This window comes from Fringilla coelebs, assembly GCF_963513975.1.
Source record: "Fringilla coelebs genome assembly, chromosome: 3".
In the NCBI taxonomy this organism is placed as follows: Eukaryota; Metazoa; Chordata; class Aves; order Passeriformes; family Fringillidae; genus Fringilla; species Fringilla coelebs.
In genome coordinates, this window is record NC_140030.1 from 30,363,464 (window position 1) to 30,387,280 (window position 23,817).

The following is a 23,817-nucleotide window of genomic DNA, read 5'->3' on the forward strand; positions in this document are numbered from 1 at the left end:
TGCACCATCACTGTCCACATCCAATCACCTGCAACATCCAAGATAGCACTGATCAAAGCACAGAGCAAGTTTAGACAGTCTTGGCAATCCTACTATTCTGTATGTGCAAACTCAGTAATACTGCTTATTGTAGCTGGGACCCAGGTAGGAGTGGTTTCAAACCACAATTTCAGATTTTTGTTATGGTTATTTGGGCTATCTTGTGAAGGGAACATTCCACAAAATGATGGCATGTAGGAGAAAATCTAGTCACTAACTGAAATGCATAAAATTATTACAGTTCTTAACACAAAAAAAAATACATAGTTGAGAGTCAGAAAATAAAAAAGGAATTTTTCTTTTAAAAATACAAAATCTTAATGGAGAGAATGTATTAGAAGTAAGAGAGTATAAATTTTTTAAAAAAAGAAAATCTCTGCAGACAATGTTTCAGACTTCACACAAGAAGCTTGTTAACAGGCAGTTTTATTTAAGTACAACTTGCTTTAATCACTTACTTTCAGATAATTATTTCTCCAGTTAATCAGCATCTCTGTCTCCTGTTTTGACTTAAAAGGTGCCTATCACCTTTGCGTTTGAGTAGAAAAGATTGCTGTTATTTTTATTGAAAGCATGACCTTTTCTATTACTACCCCAGATACTAAGTCCATAGCATCTTTCCTGTTAACTGAGCACATACAGTTTGAAACATTCTAGACTACTTAGTTGTGATGTCAATGAATGCAATTAGAGCTCTTTAGCATCACCCTTCCCTTCTCTGGACAAAGTTACTTTCTTTGCTTCATTATATCCTCTGACAAATTACCTCAAGCCTGTGAGAACAATTTTAATCTCAACCTTTCACTGCTTTTTGGTGGTATTTCATTGACCATTAGCAAGCTGGTACCATGGGATGGCTGCTCAAAAGACTCTGGACTTTCAAAATTCAGCTTTTAATTAATAGATATTTTTCTCTCAAATCATCCTGGCAGCAGTCTCTGAGAATGGATGTGGAAAGGAGTTCCTCTAATACTGAAACTCGGGCTCCCTTTAATGCAAGATTAAGGCATGCTAACCAAGGAACCTACAGACCATTCTCTTTCTTATCTAAAAAAAGGAGGAGCTGACTTCACAAAGGTGTTAAAAGACTACACATATATACATGTCCACCAAAGAACAATGTCCAGATTTTGTTTTGACTGTAAATGTAGTGCCTGTGAACCAAAAGATCATTCAGAAAGACAGAACCAACTGTCATTCTCCTCCAGCAAAAACTGGAGATCTTCATTCTTCTCTGTCAATCAATTTTGTTCATTCTTAGAATCCCTTCCTTTCAGACGCAAGAGCTTCGTCAACAGACTTCATATGCTTCTCCCCAGCATGAATGCCATAATGCAGGTTCTCATCCTTTACAGCAGCCCAGGACATTTCCTTGGTGGAGAACCTTGCTGCCCACTCTCCTGCCTTGTTGACAACAATGACACCCCCCAAACCCCCAACTCGTGTCTTCATGTAGTCCAATGCAGTGTCTGCTGCTACCTCTGGTGACATTCCTGAAAAGAAAAACAAAATCACTTCATTGAACCTGCCCTGACAGTTTTAAAATTCTCTTCAAATTTCACCCCTCCCCATGAAACCAGTTAAATGTACCTCTCTTTCAACTAAATTGGCAAGAAATTTCCAGTCTAACAAAGCATGCATTTTTGGGAAGGCTCTGGACAGTTGTGAAGAGCTGCTATGGTGTGGTACTGCCCCAAGTATTTATTTACATAGCTTCTGATTTTGATTCAGTTTCAGAATTAGTTTGTCTCAGAATTAGTTAATTTGTTTAATACAAACTAGCTCACAAACTTTACGTTCAAGACACACCATTTCATATGCTATCATTTGACTAGAAAAAAAAGTCAATCTGCAAGGTTTTCATCAAAGGTTTATGACAAGCTAGATCTAAAGCATTTACAATTTGAAAAAAACACACATCAAAACAATCGAAAATTTCAGTCATCTCTCTTCTAGTTCCACTGGCTGCAACAGAGCTCAAGGCACGTACTACACATTGTCATAATTTATCAAAAGCAGACATCAGCATGACTCTTCCTGAAACTTCTGAAACCATCAGGCAAAATGAGGTCTCAATGTACTAGACATCAGACAAAGGACCAGCAATGCAACTTTAACTTTTCTCTACTGGATTTGTATTAACAGGAGTATTTTCTAAATAAATAAATTTAATAGGCACATCATACACACAGGCCTGTAATAGCTGCAAAATATTTGTTCACTACAAGTTTAAATATATGCAGTTGGCCTGGCCTAATTACCCTAAGATACAGACCCTCAGTTATGCAGCTTAAGTTATAGAACAAAACCTGACCTTCATGCCTTCCCTGCAAATTTTGAGTTAAAACCAAATAAAACCAGCAGTCAGAATTATTCACAGCACTGGTGACTGACAGGATAAAGCTCCTTACTCTGACGCATGGGTGACACTGTGACTATTCAAGTCAGTGGCACTGTCTTCAAAGGGTCAGTATTTCACTGTTTGATTTTTCACCAAGACAACAGCTGCCACCATAAGATTGAAATTCCAACAGCTGTTAAGACTGGCAAAGCAATTCACTCCTGAAATACAGAAGTAAATTTTGCAGCATTTGTCCAAAAGAGGATATTTAGTATGCGAATTACGAAATAGCTGAACAGAATTATGAGGGCTCTGCAATTCTTACACATGCAACTTCAGCTCACTATTCAAGGACTCAAAAAGCTATAACAACTTAAGGGTTTGTTTTCAGTGCCTTCATGGAAATATGTTGGGAGGAGGGGCTGGGGGGAATCTAACTGCTGACGTGTTTGCCTGGCAGCTGAGTTATACTTCTGGGCAGGATGAATGAAGGTAAAGCAAGCATGGACAGGGTGAACAAGTGCAAACAAACTAGACATGAATACATGTAGGTTAATTTTCTTCTTCTTTTTTTCCAATAAACTTCTTAATTTGGGCCTCATTTGCCTTTCAAATTGATTAATCACAAGCCAGATAACTGCTATCAATGCAGAAGTCTTGCAATGCAGTTAACTTCAAGCCAGAGAAGAAACTGGTTTATACAGTTTAGAAAGAGCTTAGAAAGCTGTTAACAAATTGAATACTTAATAGATGTAATTTAGAGAGTAAAGGGAGAGCATAACATGGTAAGAACTTTGGGAAATAATCTGTAGGTTGCATTTTATGCTGAAACTGTTACATCAGCTACGAGATTTAGAGGAATGCACCCATTATATGCAACAGCCCTATAAAGTACAACAAAAATATTCAACACAACAGCTGTTACTTGTCTCTCTACTTACTGCTTCTCCAATGAAATTGTAAATTGAATGTTTTCCAACTATTTCCACTTTGGTTGATCTCAAAGCAAGTTACACTGTACTGCCCCAAAGCTATTTTATTTCTAAAAATAATGGTGATATCTATATTAATGATTCTTGAACTGCATGCAACACAAGTATGTTGTCTGGCTATGTTTACAGGCTGTAACATAATCAAGGGTTTAGATGACAGACTAAGTCATGAAGGTAAAGCTACAAAGGGTCATCCCACAGTCAGATTGCATTACAGTCACATAAGACATACTGTGTCAGCTGTTTACCACATACCCACCAGTACGTTTAGTACATTTTCCAAAACAAAATGTAAATTGAAATCATGGTTAAAAAGTCTTAAAATAATTTCTGTTGCTGTAATCAGAGTTGTTACAATAACGACTTTTACAGTTTATTAGAAAGGCAATATACTATACTATTTCAGCTCTAGTTATGTTTCTAGCCCTCCCTTACTGCTCCCTTAAATGCATCTTATTTTTACTTGTTTTCTTTTTCTTGCTCACAGAATTTTAGTTTATAATTGGGAAAAAATTATTAAAGAGAACTTCTGTTAAACAAAGTATAGAGTAATGTCTTTCAATGTACACTGATCTAAAGCATGATTCAGTATCAGGCAGCAGAGATAATTCTGTTTACTTCAGCTATTTTAGCTTTATTAATAATTTAATACTTTGTTTTGTTTCTAAAGTTTTTGTTTTAACCCATCCACATACCCCTTAGAGCAACTCTTCTGACAGCTGTCCTAGGATGACAGTTTATACACTGAAACCTGTGATTAGGCAATGTTTCCTATCCTCCTTACTTCAGATTACAGCAAGTTTGGAATATACCTTGCTCCATGTGATAGAGAATCAGTCGGGCTAAGACCACTTTCATAATGCTCTCCCCATGTCCTGTGGTTGAAGTGGCACCAGAATGGTTGTCAGCATAACCTCCACTTCCTTTTCAAAGGGAAAAAAAAAAGAAGGCAATATTCTGTAATATGATTTAAAAGCCCTGCATTGTTTAAAATAGGTACCAAGCATTTCTTCCTTTAGGTCCATTAGCTCCATGCATTTCTGAGAGCAAAGTGTCAGAAAAGCTTCCTTCTCAATTCTGCCACAATATGTAAAGTAAAATATATGAAAGAGATAAACAACAGTTGGAGCAAGTCAGATGCCAAGCTGAGAGAGAAGACTAGTGATCTATTTGTGTACAAGAGGCAGAAGCAGGCCAACACTCCACAGGAATGGGCAAAAATATTTTCCAGAACAGCAAGGGGGGGTATACTGAAGATCAGCAAGATAGGGTCAGGATGCAGAATGTCAGGTGATATCAATTGAGAAGATATGAAGGAAGATCTAGTGAGGACATTTGTGAGCTGACTAGTTTGAGAGGAACTTACCCTCCACAGCACCTAAGAGATTTGAAGAGCATGAGCTCTAGTTAAATTTCAAAGCACCCCTGAAGAATCTTCGAAGTCCTCCCCACAAGCAGAGTGTTTCTTCCGTTGAACTCCCCTTCCCTCCTTTTTTTTTTCTCCCATCCTTGTTTTGCTGGCATATTCCACACCCTGTTCTCTACCAAGCTTCTGCTTGCTCATTACCCATATTTCTAGCACATCTCCTAAGAAAAATATTTCCCAGGAGCTAGGAACTAACATACCACAGCTTTATAAACAAGGTACTGGGGGAGGGGAAAGAGGCCTTAGAAGAGCAATGAAAGTTTCTTCCCTTCTGTGCTTTCTTGATCAGACCCTTTTAATGGACTCTGAGTAACATATGGAAAAACACTGCCATATTAAGTCAATGCCCCTTACCAAAGCCTCTGATGTTTAAATGCACAAATTTAAACATTTCTGCATTAAATCCTGAAGATGCCTAGCAAGACCAAAAGTTGCAAGTTTCACTTCTCCTTCACAAACCCATGTCCCAGACTATAACAATGCTGAACATAATCTACACAGGAGGAGGGTATTTGCAGTCAGAAGGCTGCAGCCAGACACAAAACTGAAAAACATAGTCAAAACCCACAGGATACCAAAATGTCAGCAACTTTGTATGCAAAAGAAAGACAGTTTTATAATAATCATATACTGCCAACAGCAATACTATTTGAGTTTGGAACATGTTTTACTAAAAATAATTGTTTTCCAAATCCCAGCTGTATGGTAGAACCCTGAAGCAATCAATTGGCAAGTCTGTGGAAAGGATTTCAAGTGTCTCTTTATACTTGGATAAGAAATCTCTTAAAATATTTCCTTTAATCCACACCACATCAATTAGGTTCTGCGACAGTCTTATCGGGGCTCTCTTAAGAACAGGAATTTACTCAAAGCTGCGAGTCACTTTGTAATTCTTGCTCACTGATACAACAAGTAGTAATTGCAATTACACCTACTTCCTTAAGTATGGAGGAAACAGCAGGCTACAGTTTTTGACTTGGTGGAAAGAAGAGTCATAAAAAGGAGAGCTTTATCAGAATCAACAGAAAGGAAACACAGGTGTTAGCAATGAAGAAAGGACAGAAAAAACAAACTCCCATCCCTGTTTTCCAATTCTTCCTTGCGTATCTCCAAGCCGTAAGGAGCTTTAGCTTTGATAGACTGAATGTTAGACCTCCATTTCAGATGGACTAGTATTTGTGTTTTGTTTCACTAATGAAAAGGAGAATTGTAATACTTTTTTTTCTTTCTTTAAATGAGACACCCCCAAAAAGTGAAAGGCAGGATCCCACACCCCATACCTATGCATGCTGTGTCACCAACACGGCCAATCATTTTGTTAGAGAGTCCTCCCGTGGATGTTGCACAAGCTACATTGCCTTCACTGTCTATAGCAACGGCACCGACTGTTCCAAGGTCTCTGCCAAGAAAAACAGTTCATAAAATTAGACAGAATTAAAGCATACCTGCCAAAGTACATTGCCTTTATTTCCCAGGTAGCTTTAAAGAACATTTCTACAACAGAATTACTACTCACCATAAAGCTATTTTGCCAGGCTTCTCATTACAAAAATAACAAGAAACATGCAATAATTCTTACAAGCTTTGTATTTAATAGAGTAGAAAACACTTTTTTTTTTAATCTTTCCCCCATGACTTGTTTACTTTCATAGCATGGAAACTTGGGGAGGAAAAAAATCCGCAAAACAAAAGCACACAGGGCAGAAATACTTCTAGTCATTATAGTTCTGGAGTAGTTTTTTGGCTGACACACAAACTGACACACAACTTTCCCCTAAATGGCAACTCAAAGATGCAACAATTGGCTCCACTGTTTCAACAGGAGGTTAACCGGAATTATTAATGACAATGCACGTAAATGAGTGCATACAGAAAAGGACAGTAATGTTATGCATGCACTGAATCATTTCCTTCCTGTTCCTCCTCTTTCCTTTTCCTTACTCCCCTTAATGTTTGAACGCTATAAAAAAAAAGAAAAGGCTTATTTATTTTCCTTTCAACTAGTATTGCTCACAATGCATCATTAAGACATACTTTAGTCTTTGTACTCCTTCGCTACGTAATCTTGAGGTTTAAATCATTTGGCCAGTAGACTCTGCTGAAACTGCACAGTGGTTTAAAAATCTTCAGGCACTGAAGAAAACAAAAGTCCCAACTATATTTTTATTTCTTCAGCACAGAAAAGACATCTACAATAGCCTGCTCAAAATAGACATGTGTAGTTGTGTATGGAAAAAAAAAAAAGCCTGTCGTGACTTGCTGTAACAGTTGCTGCACTGAGAAGCGAGACATTATTGAGAAGCAACAGTTTAAATACCCCTATATTCCAGTCTTAGCAATTCACGTAGGAACAGAAACCACTACGTGACTAGGAGAAGTATACCAAACCCCAAAAATTAGCTAAATTCCTCCACACAGGAAAATAATTTGTAACAACCCTTCAAGGAACTACCCAATGGACAACTGGAAAAGGAATACCTTTCAAATTTGCCTGGGCGCTGGTGAGGGTTTCTCTATAGCTGTGCAAAATCTAAGCTAATTAACTCAAAGTCTTTGTGCACCTTGAAACCCACAGCCAGTGCCTCAGAGACTCAACTTCCTGTTCCCTCCTGCTTATGTAAAATATCACACTGTCAGTCCCTACACTTCATTCACAGCAATTCAAAGTTGACTGATGAATCACAGGCCTTATAGGCTGCTCTGACATTTATGTAGAGACGGACCTCATCTCAAACTGATATGATAGTGCAGATGGGCTTCCCACCCATCCATCTGTTAAAAGTGATTTGCTGAAAAGAACATTAGTAAATTCAGTACTCCCTTGCACATTCATGTAGCACCCTTCAACCAACTAAAGTTAGATCCTCCTGAGAAACTAAGGAAGATGTATCCAGAGGTATATTTTTGTAGATAAGTATTTACCTTAAGCAACTGTGAAAATAAAAGTACACAGATGACACAGGCAGTAATTACCTGTTTTGGTATGAGAGCACAACTGGCAATAAATAACAAAGTGAATGTGTCCAACACACCTCATCTGCAGTGGAGCAAATAGACACCTGCACTTGATTTCTCAGAGTCCCTTTTTTACTGCTTCAGTGTAACCTTTCCTTTGATCATCTTCAGAACAAAGAAAATACACAAATTTTTTTTGCATGGCTAGTTGACTCCAAAACATTAACCAAGATGACAAAACTGCTATCAAATTATAACCATCTCTCTATTTTTAGTTATTGACAGTAGCAAGAACCTCAACAAGTACCTGTGGTGTACCAGCAGATGCTATTAGGGATTTTTTCAATCAAGAATTATTCCTATATACTGCATATACTGTGATACAGAATGTATTATTTTGGTTTGTTAATTTCCTTTTGTCTAAATCTTTCATTATCCAATACCCATGAAGTGTCATATATTTACACTATCCCTGTTTAATGAACAACTTACCTGCTATTTTGTCTCTCAGCCCTGCATCAGTAGTGGAGTTTTCTGTTTATTGTTAGGGTCCTTGTTAGTTAATACCTCCTCAAGTTACTCTAGTCTAGCAGCGTGATTCACAGTAGGGCTAGGAGCCCATTTACTACCGTGCAGCCAGACTCAACACCCTTTCTGTGGGATTCTCAGACAAACTCCAGTAATTCTTAACAAGGGTATTGCCAGAGTCTTCGCAGCGTGCAGATAAATCAAATCACGCCTTGTTCTCGGCAAAAGGTGTGCAAGATGGAATGTTCCACACACAGTGGAATCCTAAGCTTTCAGCATAAATCAATGCAAGCTTCTAACCAGCAGAAGAGAAAGGTACCTCTTATAGAGACACCAGACCTTACGTGCAAAGCCTATGAAACCCTGGGGTTTCCAACACTGTGAGGATCAGGGGATTGGAAGTAAAATATACACCAACCTTCAAATTCCCAGTATGATCTGGTATTATGTTGCCTCTGACTAATACTACTTCACCTTCTGTCTGTTCGCCTCTGACAAGTTTCTGCATAATCACTGTGGACATAACAGGGAAAAAGAACATTCCACATGCAATACAGAATGAAATGGGTTTGCATTAAAAAAGACCTGTTTTCAACTTCGCGAATTTGTGCTGATGTTTTGGTTTTCAGAAAAAGAACAGCATGGCCAAGACAAGAAAAAGTCTTCAGCCTTTCAGAAATACACAAGCGTTTTACTATCAGATATTCCAGAAGAAATCCATGCTGAAACTGAAGATGCCTGACTGTTCTCCGGAAAACAAAAAAAAAAAAAAAAAAAAAGGTATAAAAAGGTAAAAATGAAGGAGTTATGAGGAATGAATGAATGAATGAAGACTTAAATGCCATGCTATTCTAACTGGTATGTTCAAGAGAACAAGAGACAGTGGTGGCTACACCATCTTCAAAATTCTTCACAATCAATGATAATACCACCCAGTCCTTGGACACACCACGGATCAAAAGATAACTTCTGTTGGATACAGAACAAACTATGACCAAGACCTTATAGTCAAGGAACAACACCACTTTGTTTACAAGACCATATCCATGCTTGTCTCATTACTTTGTTTTTCCTTCCAGCAATTTACTGAAAGTAACATACAGGTTGTAATTTATAGCCTCATTTCTTGGACTTTAATTAACATGCTTACAGAAGAAATTTCCTCCTTCTGATCTACAAATTCAGCTCTGCTCCTGCCATTACTCCTGTTTCACAAAACAGATGAACAGCACATAATAGAGAATTTATGTAATGTGTTTTCCTGCACCACAATAATGGATGTACAAATGGAAGCTTAAAACAATTAAGCGATTATGCCTACCTCAAAGGCACAGAAATCATTCTTGACACCTGATGTTCTTCATTCCTTTACTGTCCCAATCACCTTCCCCTCTATTTTATATAAGATTGGCTTTTTTTCCAAATGATGTTCATTTTGCTGTTGGGCATCCAGCAGCATCCCTCTTCCCACCCACCACTAAACTTGGTCATTTTTTTTCATTCCTTTTCATAACCAACAGCCACAATTACCACTCAGAAGGAATCACTAGTCAAACTCTAATGTTGTTTAACTGAATAATCCAATTCAAAAACAAATCTGATCATCTACTTAATACTTAACCAAGATCACCTTTCTTAGGTTTTTGGGGCTTTTTTTATTAACTTGTTTTAGTATGTGCACTGATTTTTTAAAACCAGTTTCTCCACAGAAAAAGCTATACAACATAATACCTGCTGTTTGTTAAAGCTACTCTATGCACTTCTGTAACTGATGATTTTAAGAGCAGTAACAAGTTCTAACTTTGTTCCCCAATAAAGCCACAAAACCCATACTATTGTCAAAGTGACCAATAAACTTCTTAAGCAGCAACAAGTTTCATCAATTTTGTTCCAGTCATTTAAGTTTAACCAAATTCATTGAAAGCTTGATTTTCTACTGCTTTCAAGAAAGACATACTGTAAAGAGTGTATCAAGCCACATAACATTTGGCTTTTGAGGTTTGTGCTTATTTGTTTGGGGTTTTGTTTTTCTTGGTTGCTTTGTTCATTCGGGGGTTTTTGGGTTTTTTTGAGTTTTTTTTTGTAACCAGATAGCCCAAAGTAAATTACCCAAATTTGAAAATAAAATATATTTTACCTACTTCTGAAACTCTACAGGGTTGGAATCTGGCTCAAGGTTCTTCTTCCATCTCTCCCGGGATCTCTCAGTTATGAGTTTCTCCCCTGGAATTTCAGGAATACCCATGGCCTGAGCAAACAGGTGTGCACCATGGTCAGTCAGCAGCATGTGCTTTGTCTGCAGAAAGACAAGAGATTTATTGACAATTCTCATTTTGTCTTGTACTGAGCAGTTTTGTATAACTGCTATTTTTAGAAGTATCCACAGAAAGAAAATTACAAATTTTATTTTAAAAAATTCTAAACTTCTGTCCATATCCCCTTCCACTATAGCTGAAGATGCTTTCAGTTCTCCAAACCACCAAGTTTAACCATCAATAGAAAACAATTGTTCATCTATTTAACTTACTTTATCTATTTAACACTTACTCTAATCAGAGAGGGAAAATTGGTAAATTTGTTCTTTAGCTAATTTGCATGCAACTGTTTTGTACTGTTTAAAATGAATCACCAAACTATTACATAACTGTTTTGTCTAGTTAACTAAGAGATCTAGAAGGCTTTTATTCAAAAGAATGCTAAATAAATTCCTGTCTAAAGGCATTACACCTAGTAAAATAAAATACAAACAGCATACAACTAAAATGTTCCTTATCATCAGCTGAACCATTTCATTTTAAATATTTCCTTCAACAAGCTGCTATTCTTATTAACTCAGAGGATCAAATTTAAGAGCAGAATACTTTCTAATGGGTTTGACCAAGAAATGTTTACTCTCTTCTAACAATACTTTACTTACAAAGCACTCCAAACCAGATTTTAATTCAACAACCTTAGTTAATTCCATGTTTTAAAGCCTGTAGACCTTGGTTAATTCATATTTTAGAGACACTTGCCAGATAAATTTGTTTAATTAATCCTTTTACTTTAGTAGTAGCTCTGAGCTCCAAAATCTGATTTTTTTTTTTGTTTTTGTTTTGATGTGTCAAAAGTAAGCAGCAGTTTCTTGCACAATTACACAGCTGTCAATTGCTCATTGGAGCCTGGGAAGGTTTTAGAGAAGTGGTGGTCTGACTATACAGCACAGAACAATTTCAGAGCAGAGTACTTAACTTACAGCCAGCCTTTCTGTCCCTGCAGCAACACAGAACCAGCTGAGGTCCAAACACAACCATGATGCTGGGGGCAGCAGGCCTGCAGAGCCTTGCAGCACCCACATGGCAGAGTGCCAGCTCTCAGCCAGAAGGACAGCAGAGTTTGGGTATTTCTGTACCATGCTACATTCTGGAGGACATTTACAGTCTCAAAGCTTCAGGTTAAGATGTTGCAGACCATCACCTGCTGTTGATTTCTAAGGCAATGACAAGTAATCACAACCATGACCAAAGCATAGCACTGCATTGTTTTAAAGGATTCCAGACAAACCTCTTCCCAAGTCACAGACACTGATCTCTGCTTAAGCCTATTACAGCTGCTGCATTAAGCCCTTTGGACAGGGACAGAGGACTACACTTTAGAAACATTTCTGATGTTGCAGCCCTGACATCAAACATTTTTGAAAATTTAAATGCCTTTTTAATTAATCTTTAATTCAGGAGAGCATTACTTTAGGAAATATTAAGGGTGACAAGAAGAAGCCCCTGTATACATGAAAGTGGACATTGGGCTTTCATGCTGAGTGCTGTTCCCCTATTACCAGACAATGCAAGACCAACCTTTTTCCAACAAAATTAATGAGTAGTGCTCTTCGACTTGAAAGCCAACTTCTTTGTGCAATACTGCCCCCCTCTGCCACTACCACTAACCCATGAGAAGCACACAATATGATATTCAAAATAGTTTTGGTTTTGATTTGTGGGTGTGGGTTGGGGTTTTTCTGTTGTTTGGTGGGTTTTTGTAGGAAATTTGAAATTTGCTTTAGTCTTGATCTGTACCAGAAGGCTGTGTCCTCCATCCCTTGCTTTCTTCAGCAACTAAGACTATATCATCCTTTAAAAAAGTTTTAAAAAGATAAAGTTTTATTATTAAAAAATATAAGCTATTTCCAAAAACTTTTTCATAGGATTCCATCCCATATACAAATTTGCATAACATATGCATCTTCCTAGGCTACACAAACAAGAAATACTAGCATATTGATAAAAACTTCTACAAGGACTTTGTGTTTGGATTTTTTTCTCTTCTTTTTCAGTCCTCACTGAAAAGATGTCTTAAGGTGATTTTTATCATTCTCTTCAGCAGATGCTGTCAATCAAAAGAACTAGGAGAACACTGTCAAACAATGCAAAAGCACATTTTTCTGTCTCATTCTTCTAGTTTCATTAATATGTTTGCTAACATAAAGTGCCAACTTTTTCTGGAAGACATTTACATAAAGTAATCCAAAAGGACAAGAAAAGGGTTCAAAAGATCTTACAAATAAGAAACAAATGCTGGCACTCTTAGTTAATTTCACTGGAAATGAGGAAAATACCCCAAATTTCTGCCGGGCCTGAAGTTCAGACCATCACAGTTCTTCATTTAACAATTCTGGCAGCCCAGAACACAGGAAAGAAATCTGGCCCTTTGCCTCAAGATGTCTGTGTTCTAAGCTATATTCTCTTTTGCCTAACATAAAGTCCTGCACAATAAGAGGAGAGGAAAACATACACAGCTTACATATACCAGTGCATTAGTGCTCTAATTTTTATGAGAAGCCCAACTAATGAAGTTTTGGAGCTGAGAAGGGTTACATGCCCCAGATTAAAAAAAAAAATAAAATAAAATCAATGTATCATTCTATTTATGTTCAATAAAAAAGGAATAATTCAACAGAAATTTAAGTGCTTTTCCAAGAATGTGTTACATTAGTAAATGTCCTAAAATTCTTCCACCTCTAGAAGATCCTGTGAACAACAGGACAGTAAATAATGAAGGGAAATTATTCTGCTCTCTCCTTTTTTCTACTCCATGAATTTGGACAAGTTTGAGCCCAGTGGGAAAGCGACAGCCAAAAAGGACAAATGCGTTGCAACAACGTAGAGGAGCTATTCTGGCCACCAGATGGAGCCCACACTGTTCCATAATAGGATGGAAATACAATTACAAGTAGAGGTACAGGGTGGTTTTGGTTGATTTGTTTCTTTTCGGAAGCTGCATGTTTCAAAATTCTTTATAACATTGAGGCACTCAAAAACCACTGGGAATTACACATACAGACCTAAGACTCCAGGAAAATTACTCTTATTATCCCCCAAATCACACAGTTAAAAATGCTTTTTAATCAAGCACAGTATAACAAAACACACTATGAAATGTCCTGTGAAATACCCTGGGCTGGTGTCCCAAAATTCCTGTCCAAGATGAACAGATGGGCAACAACAAGCAGAAGAGCAACATCAGCTGGTATTTCCATTTATGGGAGATGGAGAAACACAGAAACTCATCTCAAGATGTATCAAGCAATTTAGGCCCACATTTACATTTGAAATTTATCATCTTACATAGATTTTATTGCATTTTGGCAAAGAGTAATGCCTGTACCACAAAATGTCATGGTGTTAGGGCTACACCATTATACTTGGTCCTGTACAGTGGAATTTTATGATTTCATTTCAAATTTGGCCTCAACACTTTTGAACACCAGAAGCATGATGCAATGACAAGAAAGACCTTGTAATAGACAAGAAAGAGGAGAGGGCTTTCTGTTTGTTGGTTTGGGGTTTTCTGTTCAATTTTTAAAACACACTTTGCAAAGTTATATTCTCAAAATCCAACAGTGTAATTTTGACCTTTTGACTTAAATAGGATCTTTTTCATGGACAAGACAACAGAGAAAATAAATAAGTAAATTCTGGAATAAGTAATTCTGGAATAAGTAAACAATAGGCATTAAAATAAGCTCTATAGAAGAAAATAATTCACTTTAACATGCTAGAGATATCTCTCCCCCGACCCTTCATCTTTATTCTCAGATTTTGTCTTGTGAAGCTGTCTACTACCTATACTTATTTACTGATCTAGTTAATAATGAAAAAAAATCCGTATGAAGGAAAAATCCTTATTCATCACAACTTTTAACATTGTTTGCTAGTAGACATACATTTCACTGAAGTATTTATATTCAATATGTTAGCGAAATGTTCTGATCTTAAAAGCAGAACTATCTTTCAATTAAGGACAAAAAATTCTATCTGCTTTGGAGGCCATTGAGGACAAGACAAATGTCAATCATCTTTATAGATCACCAAAACAGGTTTTGTTCCCTCAAAAGCAACTTTGAAAGGCAAAAGAAACACAAGTCTTCCTTATTAGTAAGTGTTTTTATAAATATGAACCTTTTCAACAATGGGGCAGCTGCACTAGTAGGATGAAAATGTAAACTCCAAAGACAGGACAAACTTTTTGATCACTGTCACAGCCTTGTAATAGTAAAACAGACACAGATACCACGCAGATCAGTTGCACCATATCTGAAAAATAAGAGAGGTCTGCTGTGGCAAATATTAAATGGACTTCTTAGTAGAGTAAAATAGGATTGATCTTATATAGAAGGTCAAGTAATATTTTACTGCCATGATAAATTTGATTATCTTGGAAAATCTGTCAGCATCATATAGAGCTATTGTTATCTTCCACTGGTGGAAGACTACAACTGTACTGGTGCTACCACTTGATCAGGTCACAGTGGAGAAAACTACCCAGAACAACAAAGGAGTGCATTACATAGCCAAATATGTAACTGTAATTCAGCTCCATGAACATTCATTCCCATGAATTCAGTTCCAAAGTGAACAGTGTATTACCTAACTTTAATCTTGCAAGATCAAGCACAACACTCAGCAAAAACATAAAAACTCTTCAAAAAACGAGTGAAAAACAACAAAAAACCCCTTTGAATACCAGCAGCGGAACTACAGGAGATCAACATGTATAGGTCAAGTTATGTTTCCTTAGAATGCTATTGTTTATAAATATTTCCCAAAACCCCTTTAAGGTAAGTGCTTCATGGTCATGACCATAGTTTCCAAACACTCCAATCCATTTCTCCCTTCCTTGCTGCTTTAAAGCACTACACAAACACCATCACTGAGGGGTATCAATATACTGGATGAAGTTCAAAGGAAAAGAAAATGCTTCATACTCAAGTAGATAATCAGCATACCTTTTCCATAACAAGCCGAGCAAGTTTTATTGGGTTTGCTATGCACTTAACTGCAGACACTGCCCCAGAGTCTAAATTTTTTCCATCCATGATAATGGCATCCATTTCTACTTCACCTTTTTCATTTAGAACAGATCCACAACCTAAAGACAAATAAAAAAAAAGTAGGGGGCAAGAGAAAAAGAAGAAAGTCATTAAGAGCTAACCACCCAGGTGATTCAATTATAAGCTCTCAGCAAGCAGCCTTTCTCTTTCCCACTTTGCTGACTTACTGAAAGTATCTCCCAAATACAAAAAACCCAGCAGGAGCTCTGCTGAGTATAACCACAAAATCCAGCTACTAACAGAAGTATCACAGAGTACAACATCTATTGTAAAACTGAGTTGTACTTTTTGTAAGATTAAAAACACACTTCCAATCCCATCCAAATTATATACTTGGTATTAAAGTTAGATGAACAAACCATCATGAACAGAATTCTTTATTCCCCAGATCATTTTTAAGTGTACTATTTTGCCTCTGCAAATCTTCCAAAGGAGGATACAACACCACCCAAAGAAATAGTATAGTGTTTGATCCTATCAACAGATGAACTTCACACAGCACTCCAAGAAAATGCCAAAATTAATGGAGCAGAGTAAGTGTCCCCTCACTACTGTAGCAAAAGCTTGAAATAACAAGTTCTTCCAATACCAAATAAAAACAGTATATAAAGCAATTTTATAAAATAAAAGTTAAGTTATAAAACATCAGGTAGTTATCGTCTTCTCTAATTATCAGCACTATCACTAAACTAATTAAAAATTAATGACATATAAAATGAGACAATGCAAATAGGGTGGTTTTTAAAATAATGTAAATAATTGTACCACAGAGGTATAATAGGTTGTAAGTCATCAAGTGCACAAGCCTCGCTAATACGGATGGTGAAGACTTAAGCCTGAAAAGTACAAAAACAGACCAAAACATGGCAGATATACACAGTACCTCAGGTAAAAAGACCTGAGCATTGTATATAACTAATCCAGTAGGGCTTTTCTCCTTACTGTAACACCAACATTAAAGCAGTCCAGAAACCACTGTTAATAACTGACATAAAACTTTTATATCAATGTACTTCAGACCCAAATATAAGAAATTAAATCCTCTGTGACAAAAGGCAGCTAAATCCTGTAATCCTCCTCTTGTAATCTCAAAAACTGCCCCTGCCACATACAGACACACTCCCCACAAGTTATTTTTTACCTGTCTCCAACTAATTAAATTATTCCATAGTTAAGTTCTTCATCATTCACAATATGTTAATTTCTAGTCTGATCTGTAAAGAGCTTACAGGTTAATTGCCTTGTGCCACCCATGTGAACATCATTCTTCCAGCTTTTCCTTATGTTGGTAAGGAATTGTTTTCTCAGATAAACCCTGCTATGCTCTTTTAACTTCCTTTGACAGGGTAGGATTTCTAACCCATGATCACAAATTCCCACTAGAACTAGGGTACCCCTTTCCCAAGCATCAGTGACCAGAACTATGTTTCAGGGGAAACTCAACGAGATCCCTTCACCACCACATTAAAAGTATTCCATGTGTACTGGACATATCTCATGGGATAGATTTTATGATTTTCTAAAATTTCCTGAGCAGAAAACAGTTGCAGATAGTTCCTGTAATCAAAGACAGCTTTCTAAACAAGTCTCCTTTTACAGTTGGTAAAGAGAGACTGGCAGGTACCTCCTAAGAACAATTCATCCCACTTGCCATAGACTCACAGAAAGGCCTGGGCTGAAAAGAACTTTAAAGATCACCTAGTGCCAACCCTTTCCACAGGCAGGGATGTCACCCACTACATCAGGATGCTCAGGGCTTTATCCAACCTGGCCTTGAACGCTTTCAGGGATGGGGCATCCACAACTCCAGCTTTGAGAGATGTACAGCCAACTTTTCTCATTCCACTAGTCACCATGAAAGTCTGTACACCACGGCAAAGCTAGTTACTGAACTTCAAGTGATCTCAGGTAGAGTGAAACCTTCCTTCTGTGGTTACAGGCTGCCTTTTCACCTGCCTTCCAAAGCAATGGGTAAGGACTACCAGCCTCTGAGGCCATGGCATCCATTGGCAGCAGTGCTGAAAAAATAAAGTTTTTGGCTTCTTATTAAGCAAAGGGCTGGGAAAACAGGAGACAAAAAAAAAAAACAGAAGACAGAAAATCTAGGAGGAAACAAATAATCAGGTCTGTCATCAGCCTAATCACAGCTGGGATACTGAGAGGAGTACTCCAACTCCTTCTATCTGTAGACAGATCTGTCCTCTGTCCTGCAAAGGCTGCACAGCAAAGAGTGTGCAAGGATCAGTAGAGTGTCAGTTCTTTCACCTGGAGTATTCATGCCAAGCTGGTTCATACTGCTAGCCAAAGAGATCACACCACACCACAAGAAGAACTTGATGACTTTATTAAGCTGCACAAATCACTAAAATGGTAATTTTATACACTAGTATAGCTTCTGAGCCCTTGCACCAAGCCTACATCAAGATGACCCTACACAGCATGGCTACACTCTATCATGCAAAAAAAGGACACAACTTGATTGTGCTGCACATCTTCATTGTTGTCTCTTAGCAATGTCTGTTTGCCTAGAAAATATTACAGCAAAAAGGATTTTTATCCTTTTATGAAGATAAATACTAAATACTGAGTTTTAAACAGCCACACAAATCAGGGTCCTTTTCACATAGCTTTCAGCTCATTTTTGCCAGATTCTGAGAGCAGCTGTACCTAATGAGCATTAACACAATTAGATATATCTGTAAGTAACAGACTACTTGCCACTTAGATCATCGTAGTCAAACCTGAACAATGGGTGAAGGTTCAAGTCCAGTTAAGCAAAAGCTAAATGAGAATGCCACCCTGATGCTAACTATATAAAAGTACACTCTACACCTTCAAGTCCACTTCATGATTTCAGCTTGAATGCTCTAAAAATCAAAATGTTCAACCTAAGTCAATAACAAAACAATGAAAGTTTCATATTAAATAAAAGCTGCTATTGACTGCAAGGTGAGACAGAAAAATGAACCTCTGCAAACTAACTGAGCACATAACTAATACCTATGTTACCTAAAACACTAAGCACCTACATTTCATTCCTTGTTCTTTTCTGACATACCGGGGTGGGGGTGGGGAAACATTTTTGCTGAAATTCATCAATAATAAACTTGAGGTCCTAAGAAGAGGAGAAAATATTTTATTACTACCACTAACATTAACTGATTAGGAATACTGATTAGGAAATCCAGTTATGAACCTTTACTATAAGAAGGTATAGATTTACGACTCATATACCATTATTGCATTGCTTCTCTAGTATTATTTACAAAATAACTAATTGCAAGCATTAATGAATAGAAAACCACCTAAAATCCCCAACACCAGTACTTCTATAGCAATAGGTAAAGGTCAAGCACTCAGGATTAAACAATGCTGCAAGGTATATCCAAGAGCCTTACAGAGACACATTAACTTGACACATATTCTGTAAGAGTGCATGTCTTAAAACTGGATATACATAGCACAGTAACAGAAGATTTACAGAAAAGTAAAACAGCACTACAGAAATTAAATGGCAGATACACAACACTGAAGAATGGCAAAAGCATAACTCATCTTCCTAAGTGTACTATGAGAAACTACAGTACATTCCATGCTGAGAAACCGCCTATTTTATGACACTAGTATTTACTCCACTGCAATGTACATAAATCAATAATAATGCAACAGCCATAGTACAAGCTAGGATTTTCAGAAGCATCAGGGCAAAACACTTGAAATATAATATGGTTCTAAGTCCACTTAATTCTTAGAACAATTACCTGCATTAAAATGAGGATCATCTTCCATTGACCGTACTGCCTCCTCAACTGCATCTACGGCACTGCCCCCCTGCTTCAGGAGAGCGTAACCTCGCAGCGCAGCTCTGACAACACCAGCACGGCACCCCTCTTCTCGTTCCTTGAAGATCCGGCCAGCTCCACCATGCACCACGATGACAGGCTTCATCCTGCCAAGCTCCTCCCCAGGCTTTCAGCTGTGCACGCAGGTCAGTCGATGGGAAGGAGTAGTCTTTCACATGTAGTTCTTTCTACAAGGAGAGTGGCTGCAGGTTAAGTAACACATACAAGTAGTTTGCTACAATTTCACCTTCTGGGAAGCCAAGTTCTCACATGGAAGAGCTCCTCATTCAGTCTGGATGAGGCCCCACACAAGCTGGTGCAACTCTGAGGCCGGCCCTGCTTTGAGGAAGGGCCTGGATCAAGCGGCACAGCAAGGGTCCACTTCAGGCTAAGTTACTCTACAACCTGATTGTTTAATATGAATTCTGTCAGGTAATAATAAATTACATGGGAATAAGCATTTGAGTAACCCTTGAACCTGCCAACTGCTCTTTGTTTTAGATGGGTAGCCTGTTGTCAGAGTACAGAAATATCACCAGCAATAAAGAAAGACAACTGACCTGACCCAACCCAAGTTAAAGGCTTACCCAGCTCAACCACCTGGATACCAGACCTCTGACCACTTGCTATACTTTGAACTTCGAACAGGAAAACAGGGTTTTCATTCACACGTGGCAGCCAACACCATGTTGTGGGCCTCCTGCGAGCAAAAACCATTGTTGCTAGTTGCAACACATCTTTGGTGATGCAAAGATGTGCTTCCAGCAAAAGGCAAAGAAGTAGCAGCTAACTCATTTCCCACTGAAATCTGGGGCACCTCCCAGAGAAAACTCTGCTCGTGAAAAATTTCCCGGGGACAACTATTTTTGGAGGCTGTGAAGAACAGAATCCAACAGCCTTTCCTCTCATCATACAAGCAAACCCTTCCGACAGAGCCTCCCGCACTCCTCCGGTCCCTCGCACTCCTGCTGCCCCAGGGGAGACCGGCCGGGACGGCAGCAGGCGGGGAGCAGAGGAAATCCCAGCCGGGGCCGCTGTGGGGCACATCATCCCGTAGGCGAGGCCGTTCAAGTTTTTATTTCAGCCAGTAGCTACGCTCTTCCCTTACTCAGCACAGGCTACCCTCGGCCGTAGACCCAGCCCTGCCGCGCTCCATGGCCGGGCCGCCGCTCTCCCGCCCGCCCCCGGCGTTCCCGCGGAGTGCTGGGTCGGATCGCACCTGGAGCGCGCCGTCCCCGCAGTGACTCACGGCCGCCCTGAGCGCGCTCCCGCGCCGCTGCCCGCGGCCTCCCCGGGCGCGTTCCCGTGCGGGGCGGGCGCAGGCCCGGGGACCTTTCGCCGGCAGCCGCCCTTAACAGACATGGCGCCCCCGGCGTGCCCGCACCGAACATGGCGGCCGCTGCCGCTCGCACCCCGCGGTCTCCGCCCCGCACCGGCGGGGCCGGCCCGCTGCCGCCGGCTGTGAGGCGGGGCGGCCCGGCTCTGGGCTGCCGACTGCGGGTGGCGCCGCGCTGCCTTCACCCCGGAGTGCTTGCCCCCTCAGCCGGTAGTGCTGCTGCCGCCGCCCCTGCACGGCCGCAGCCGCGCTGTCACACCAGCTCACCGCCTGCCACCACTTGATTTCCCCTCGAGTTCAATTAGAAAAATGGCACTTCTCCCCAAAATCGATCCCTAGCAGCACGTCCCGCGGGCCCGCCCCTCCCCGTGGCCGGGCCGGGTTATTCCCGTTCCCTAAGCTCGGCTGTCTGTGGAGTTCTGTAGGCCGAAAGGTGCTGCAGGCCGAGGGAGCTTCGGTCTGTGCGCATCATCATGCACATCGCAGGCAGGTTGGCATAGACTACATTTTATATACATTTATATGTATATGTATCCGTGAGGGTAAGCTGCATGTGGCCGCACTGTTCCCAAACTGATGGCAAAGACGAGAACTGAGCTTGAAGTTTGTTTTATTTCTAATTATACGCTGCTGGTGGAACAAACAGTAGTTAACTAAAAGTAGAGCTGCTAAAGGTTCTTCCTGAAAAGTAAAAAACCAAGAGTTTATGAAAAAAAAAAAAAAAAACCAATTCTGAGCTCCCTTACCTGTGTAACTGGAAGTGTAAACAAAGATTTCTCAGCATTTGTACCAACTATATGGCATGCGTCTGGCCTTCTCCCTTGAGCATTCCTGCTTGGCTCGCTGCCTCTCTGCTCCGTGTGTCTGCGAGCTGCTGCACTCCAGGCTGCAGGGAGACCAGGAATGCAGCCTGCCCTGTCCACTCAGGGCGTCAAGGGCACGCGGCTGTGCAAAAGGAGCGAGGATTTATGGCAGTGTGAAGTCACTCAATTTAAGATCTGTTTTGATCCTGAAGGTTTGTTGAAAACTAATTAGTGTGGTTTAATTAAAAGGAAATACTCCTGATGGTTTTTCTTTGTCATTAGTAGGCTTAAGACAGGCATTAAAATTTCTTGCATTAATTATTTGAGAGTGCTGCCTGTTTTTGTAGAATATTTCTCTTGTTTTCAGGTAGTGTCAAGACAGGAAACAAATACTATTTAGATTAAACAGTCTAGAAGAATCATTTTGATTGTTTGCATGGACAGCTGAACACAAAATTTATATAGTAATTTTAAGTTGAAATTTTAATGTTAGTCTAACATTATGATTCATCAAAACAAGGATGTCACTTGATGGAATAATCTGTTTCTATATCAGATTTTTACCTTAAGCCCTCTTTGGCCACTGCCTTTGTCATTGTGGTAAAATCATTTATGTGCCTTTTAAAATGCTGTAAAGCTTCTCAGAACAGACTGGAAAGCATCAGTATTGTATTTAGTTTTATGATTATTATGTAGTTTTTTTAAATTAGCACATTGAATTGCACATCGGGAACCTGTCCTAAAGCTATGTAAACTGGTAGAATAAGTTTTAAATAGTTGCTCTAGAAATCTATTGATTTTGCTCTTGCTAATTTTCATAAGAGACCTTTGTGTAATATAATTACCCAAGAAATAAATTTTAAAATGTACAGAATAAATTAGGGTGGTTGCATGTGGAGCCTTGTGGAGATTAACTTTCCTGCTTGTAAGCTGAATGTGCCCTGTTTGAAAGAGGTGGGAACACGTTATCATAGGTGAGTAAGGGTGGAGGGCTGAAGCGGGGAAGGAAGAGATCTGGGCACATGTGGATAGGGAACATTTGTCTGAAAATACCCTGATGTGATAGGGTCTGCTCTGCATTTCCAGTGACTAAAATACAGCTATACTTGTGCCTTCTATTTTCCTGCAGAATCCATAAATTAAGGACATGCTCTCCTTCTTGAGAAAGAATTCCCCCAGAATCTCATTGAAATGTTAATTTTAGGAACCAGCAAAGCAAGTGAAGTACATTGTAAAAGTAACAGGTTTAATGCATATTTATAATAAAACTATTTTTAAAATAAATGTTTATGTAGCAACTTGTGTGTTTATCCATAAACTATTTAAAAATCTTCAAAATCTGGTGTAGCCCAGAAAGCAGCGCTCTATATTTTATTAATTGGATTGGAGGAGCATGCAAAGTTGATCAAGGCTAAGGCTGCTCGAGCAAGTGTCAAGCATGCAGAAACAGAATGTTGTTCACAAAGTCTGCAAACTTGGATCTTTTTATTTTAGACATGGAGATCACGGCAGCATTAGGATGCTCAGGTCACACTCTGGAAAAACTCATGCATGTTGAATAACTTCGTTCATATGCACAATTTAAGTCTGTAAACCACTTCTTACCATATTTTTACTGTGAAGAGTGTGCCCATTTAGGGGAGCTGGAAAAAACAGTTCCTCTGAGAGTTTAATTTTTTAATGCAAAGTTAAAAGTCATGTTCAGATAAGATCAGCAGTGAAATGTGCAGTAGTAGGACAGTAAATATTAGATTAGGTATTCACTAAAACACAGTTGTGATCAATTCTAATTGATTAATGAACTGTATATTGGATAGTTCAGGTGGATATTTTTTCTTGGGAAAAGGCACTAGACTTACCAGTTTCCATGATGTTTGCTCCCCTTCTGCACAGAAGTGAGATTAAATTGGAGATGGGTTTATTTTCCCACTTTGGGGAGGTTTTAACTGTAGAATGTAGATGTTTTCCCAGGGCAGATTGCCCCAAACAAGGAGTTAACAGTGCCTTACTGCTCCTAGTATTTAAGCATTTTGCACACAGGGGGATGGTTGTAGCAGGCCACTCTCAGAAACCTGTGTGAGGGGAAGAAGAGAGACATAGATTGTGATAGTGGTCATGGGAAATCCCTGTTCACATCCTAGTTTCGAACTGCGCACATTGTGCGTTGGACCAGTTTTCAAAGCTTAAGT

General features: G+C 39.0%; 1 protein-coding gene across 3 annotated transcripts; it reads right to left on the reverse strand.

The window, feature by feature from the left end:
* Positions 1-448: 448 nt before the first annotated feature.
* ASRGL1 (asparaginase and isoaspartyl peptidase 1) lies at positions 449-20,843 on the reverse strand. 3 transcript variants are annotated; one of them, XM_084202206.1, is made up of 7 exons: positions 20,709-20,843; positions 19,409-19,677; positions 15,543-15,685; positions 10,423-10,577; positions 6,079-6,197; positions 4,185-4,295; positions 449-1,532 (listed from the first exon to the last, which is right to left on the reverse strand). In XM_084202206.1, the coding sequence occupies exons 2-7, from the start codon at positions 19,593-19,595 to the stop codon at positions 1,297-1,299; spliced, it is 951 nt and encodes a 316-aa protein (XP_084058332.1). In that variant the 5' UTR covers positions 19,596-19,677; positions 20,709-20,843; the 3' UTR covers positions 449-1,296. The 3 variants fall into 3 exon arrangements, with proteins under 3 accessions (XP_084058332.1, XP_084058333.1, XP_084058334.1); XM_084202207.1 differs by lacking the exon at positions 20,709-20,843 and adding an exon at positions 20,077-20,177 and having other exon boundaries at positions 19,409-19,692; XM_084202208.1 differs by lacking the exon at positions 4,185-4,295.
* Positions 20,844-23,817: the final 2,974 nt, after the last annotated feature.

Coding starts and splice junctions, on each gene's coding strand:
- ASRGL1 (XM_084202206.1), bottom strand. CDS start 19,595: ATGAAGCCTGTCATCGTGGTGCATGGTGGAGCTGGCCGGATCTTCAAG. Junction 10,578..15,542: donor CTCGGCTTGTTATGGAAAAG/GTATGCTGATTA, acceptor GTCTTTCTGCAG/ACAAAGCACATGCTGCTGAC. Junction 1,533..4,184: donor TCTCTATCACATGGAGCAAG/GTATATTCCAAA, acceptor TTTTCTTTTCAG/GAATGTCACCAGAGGTAGCA.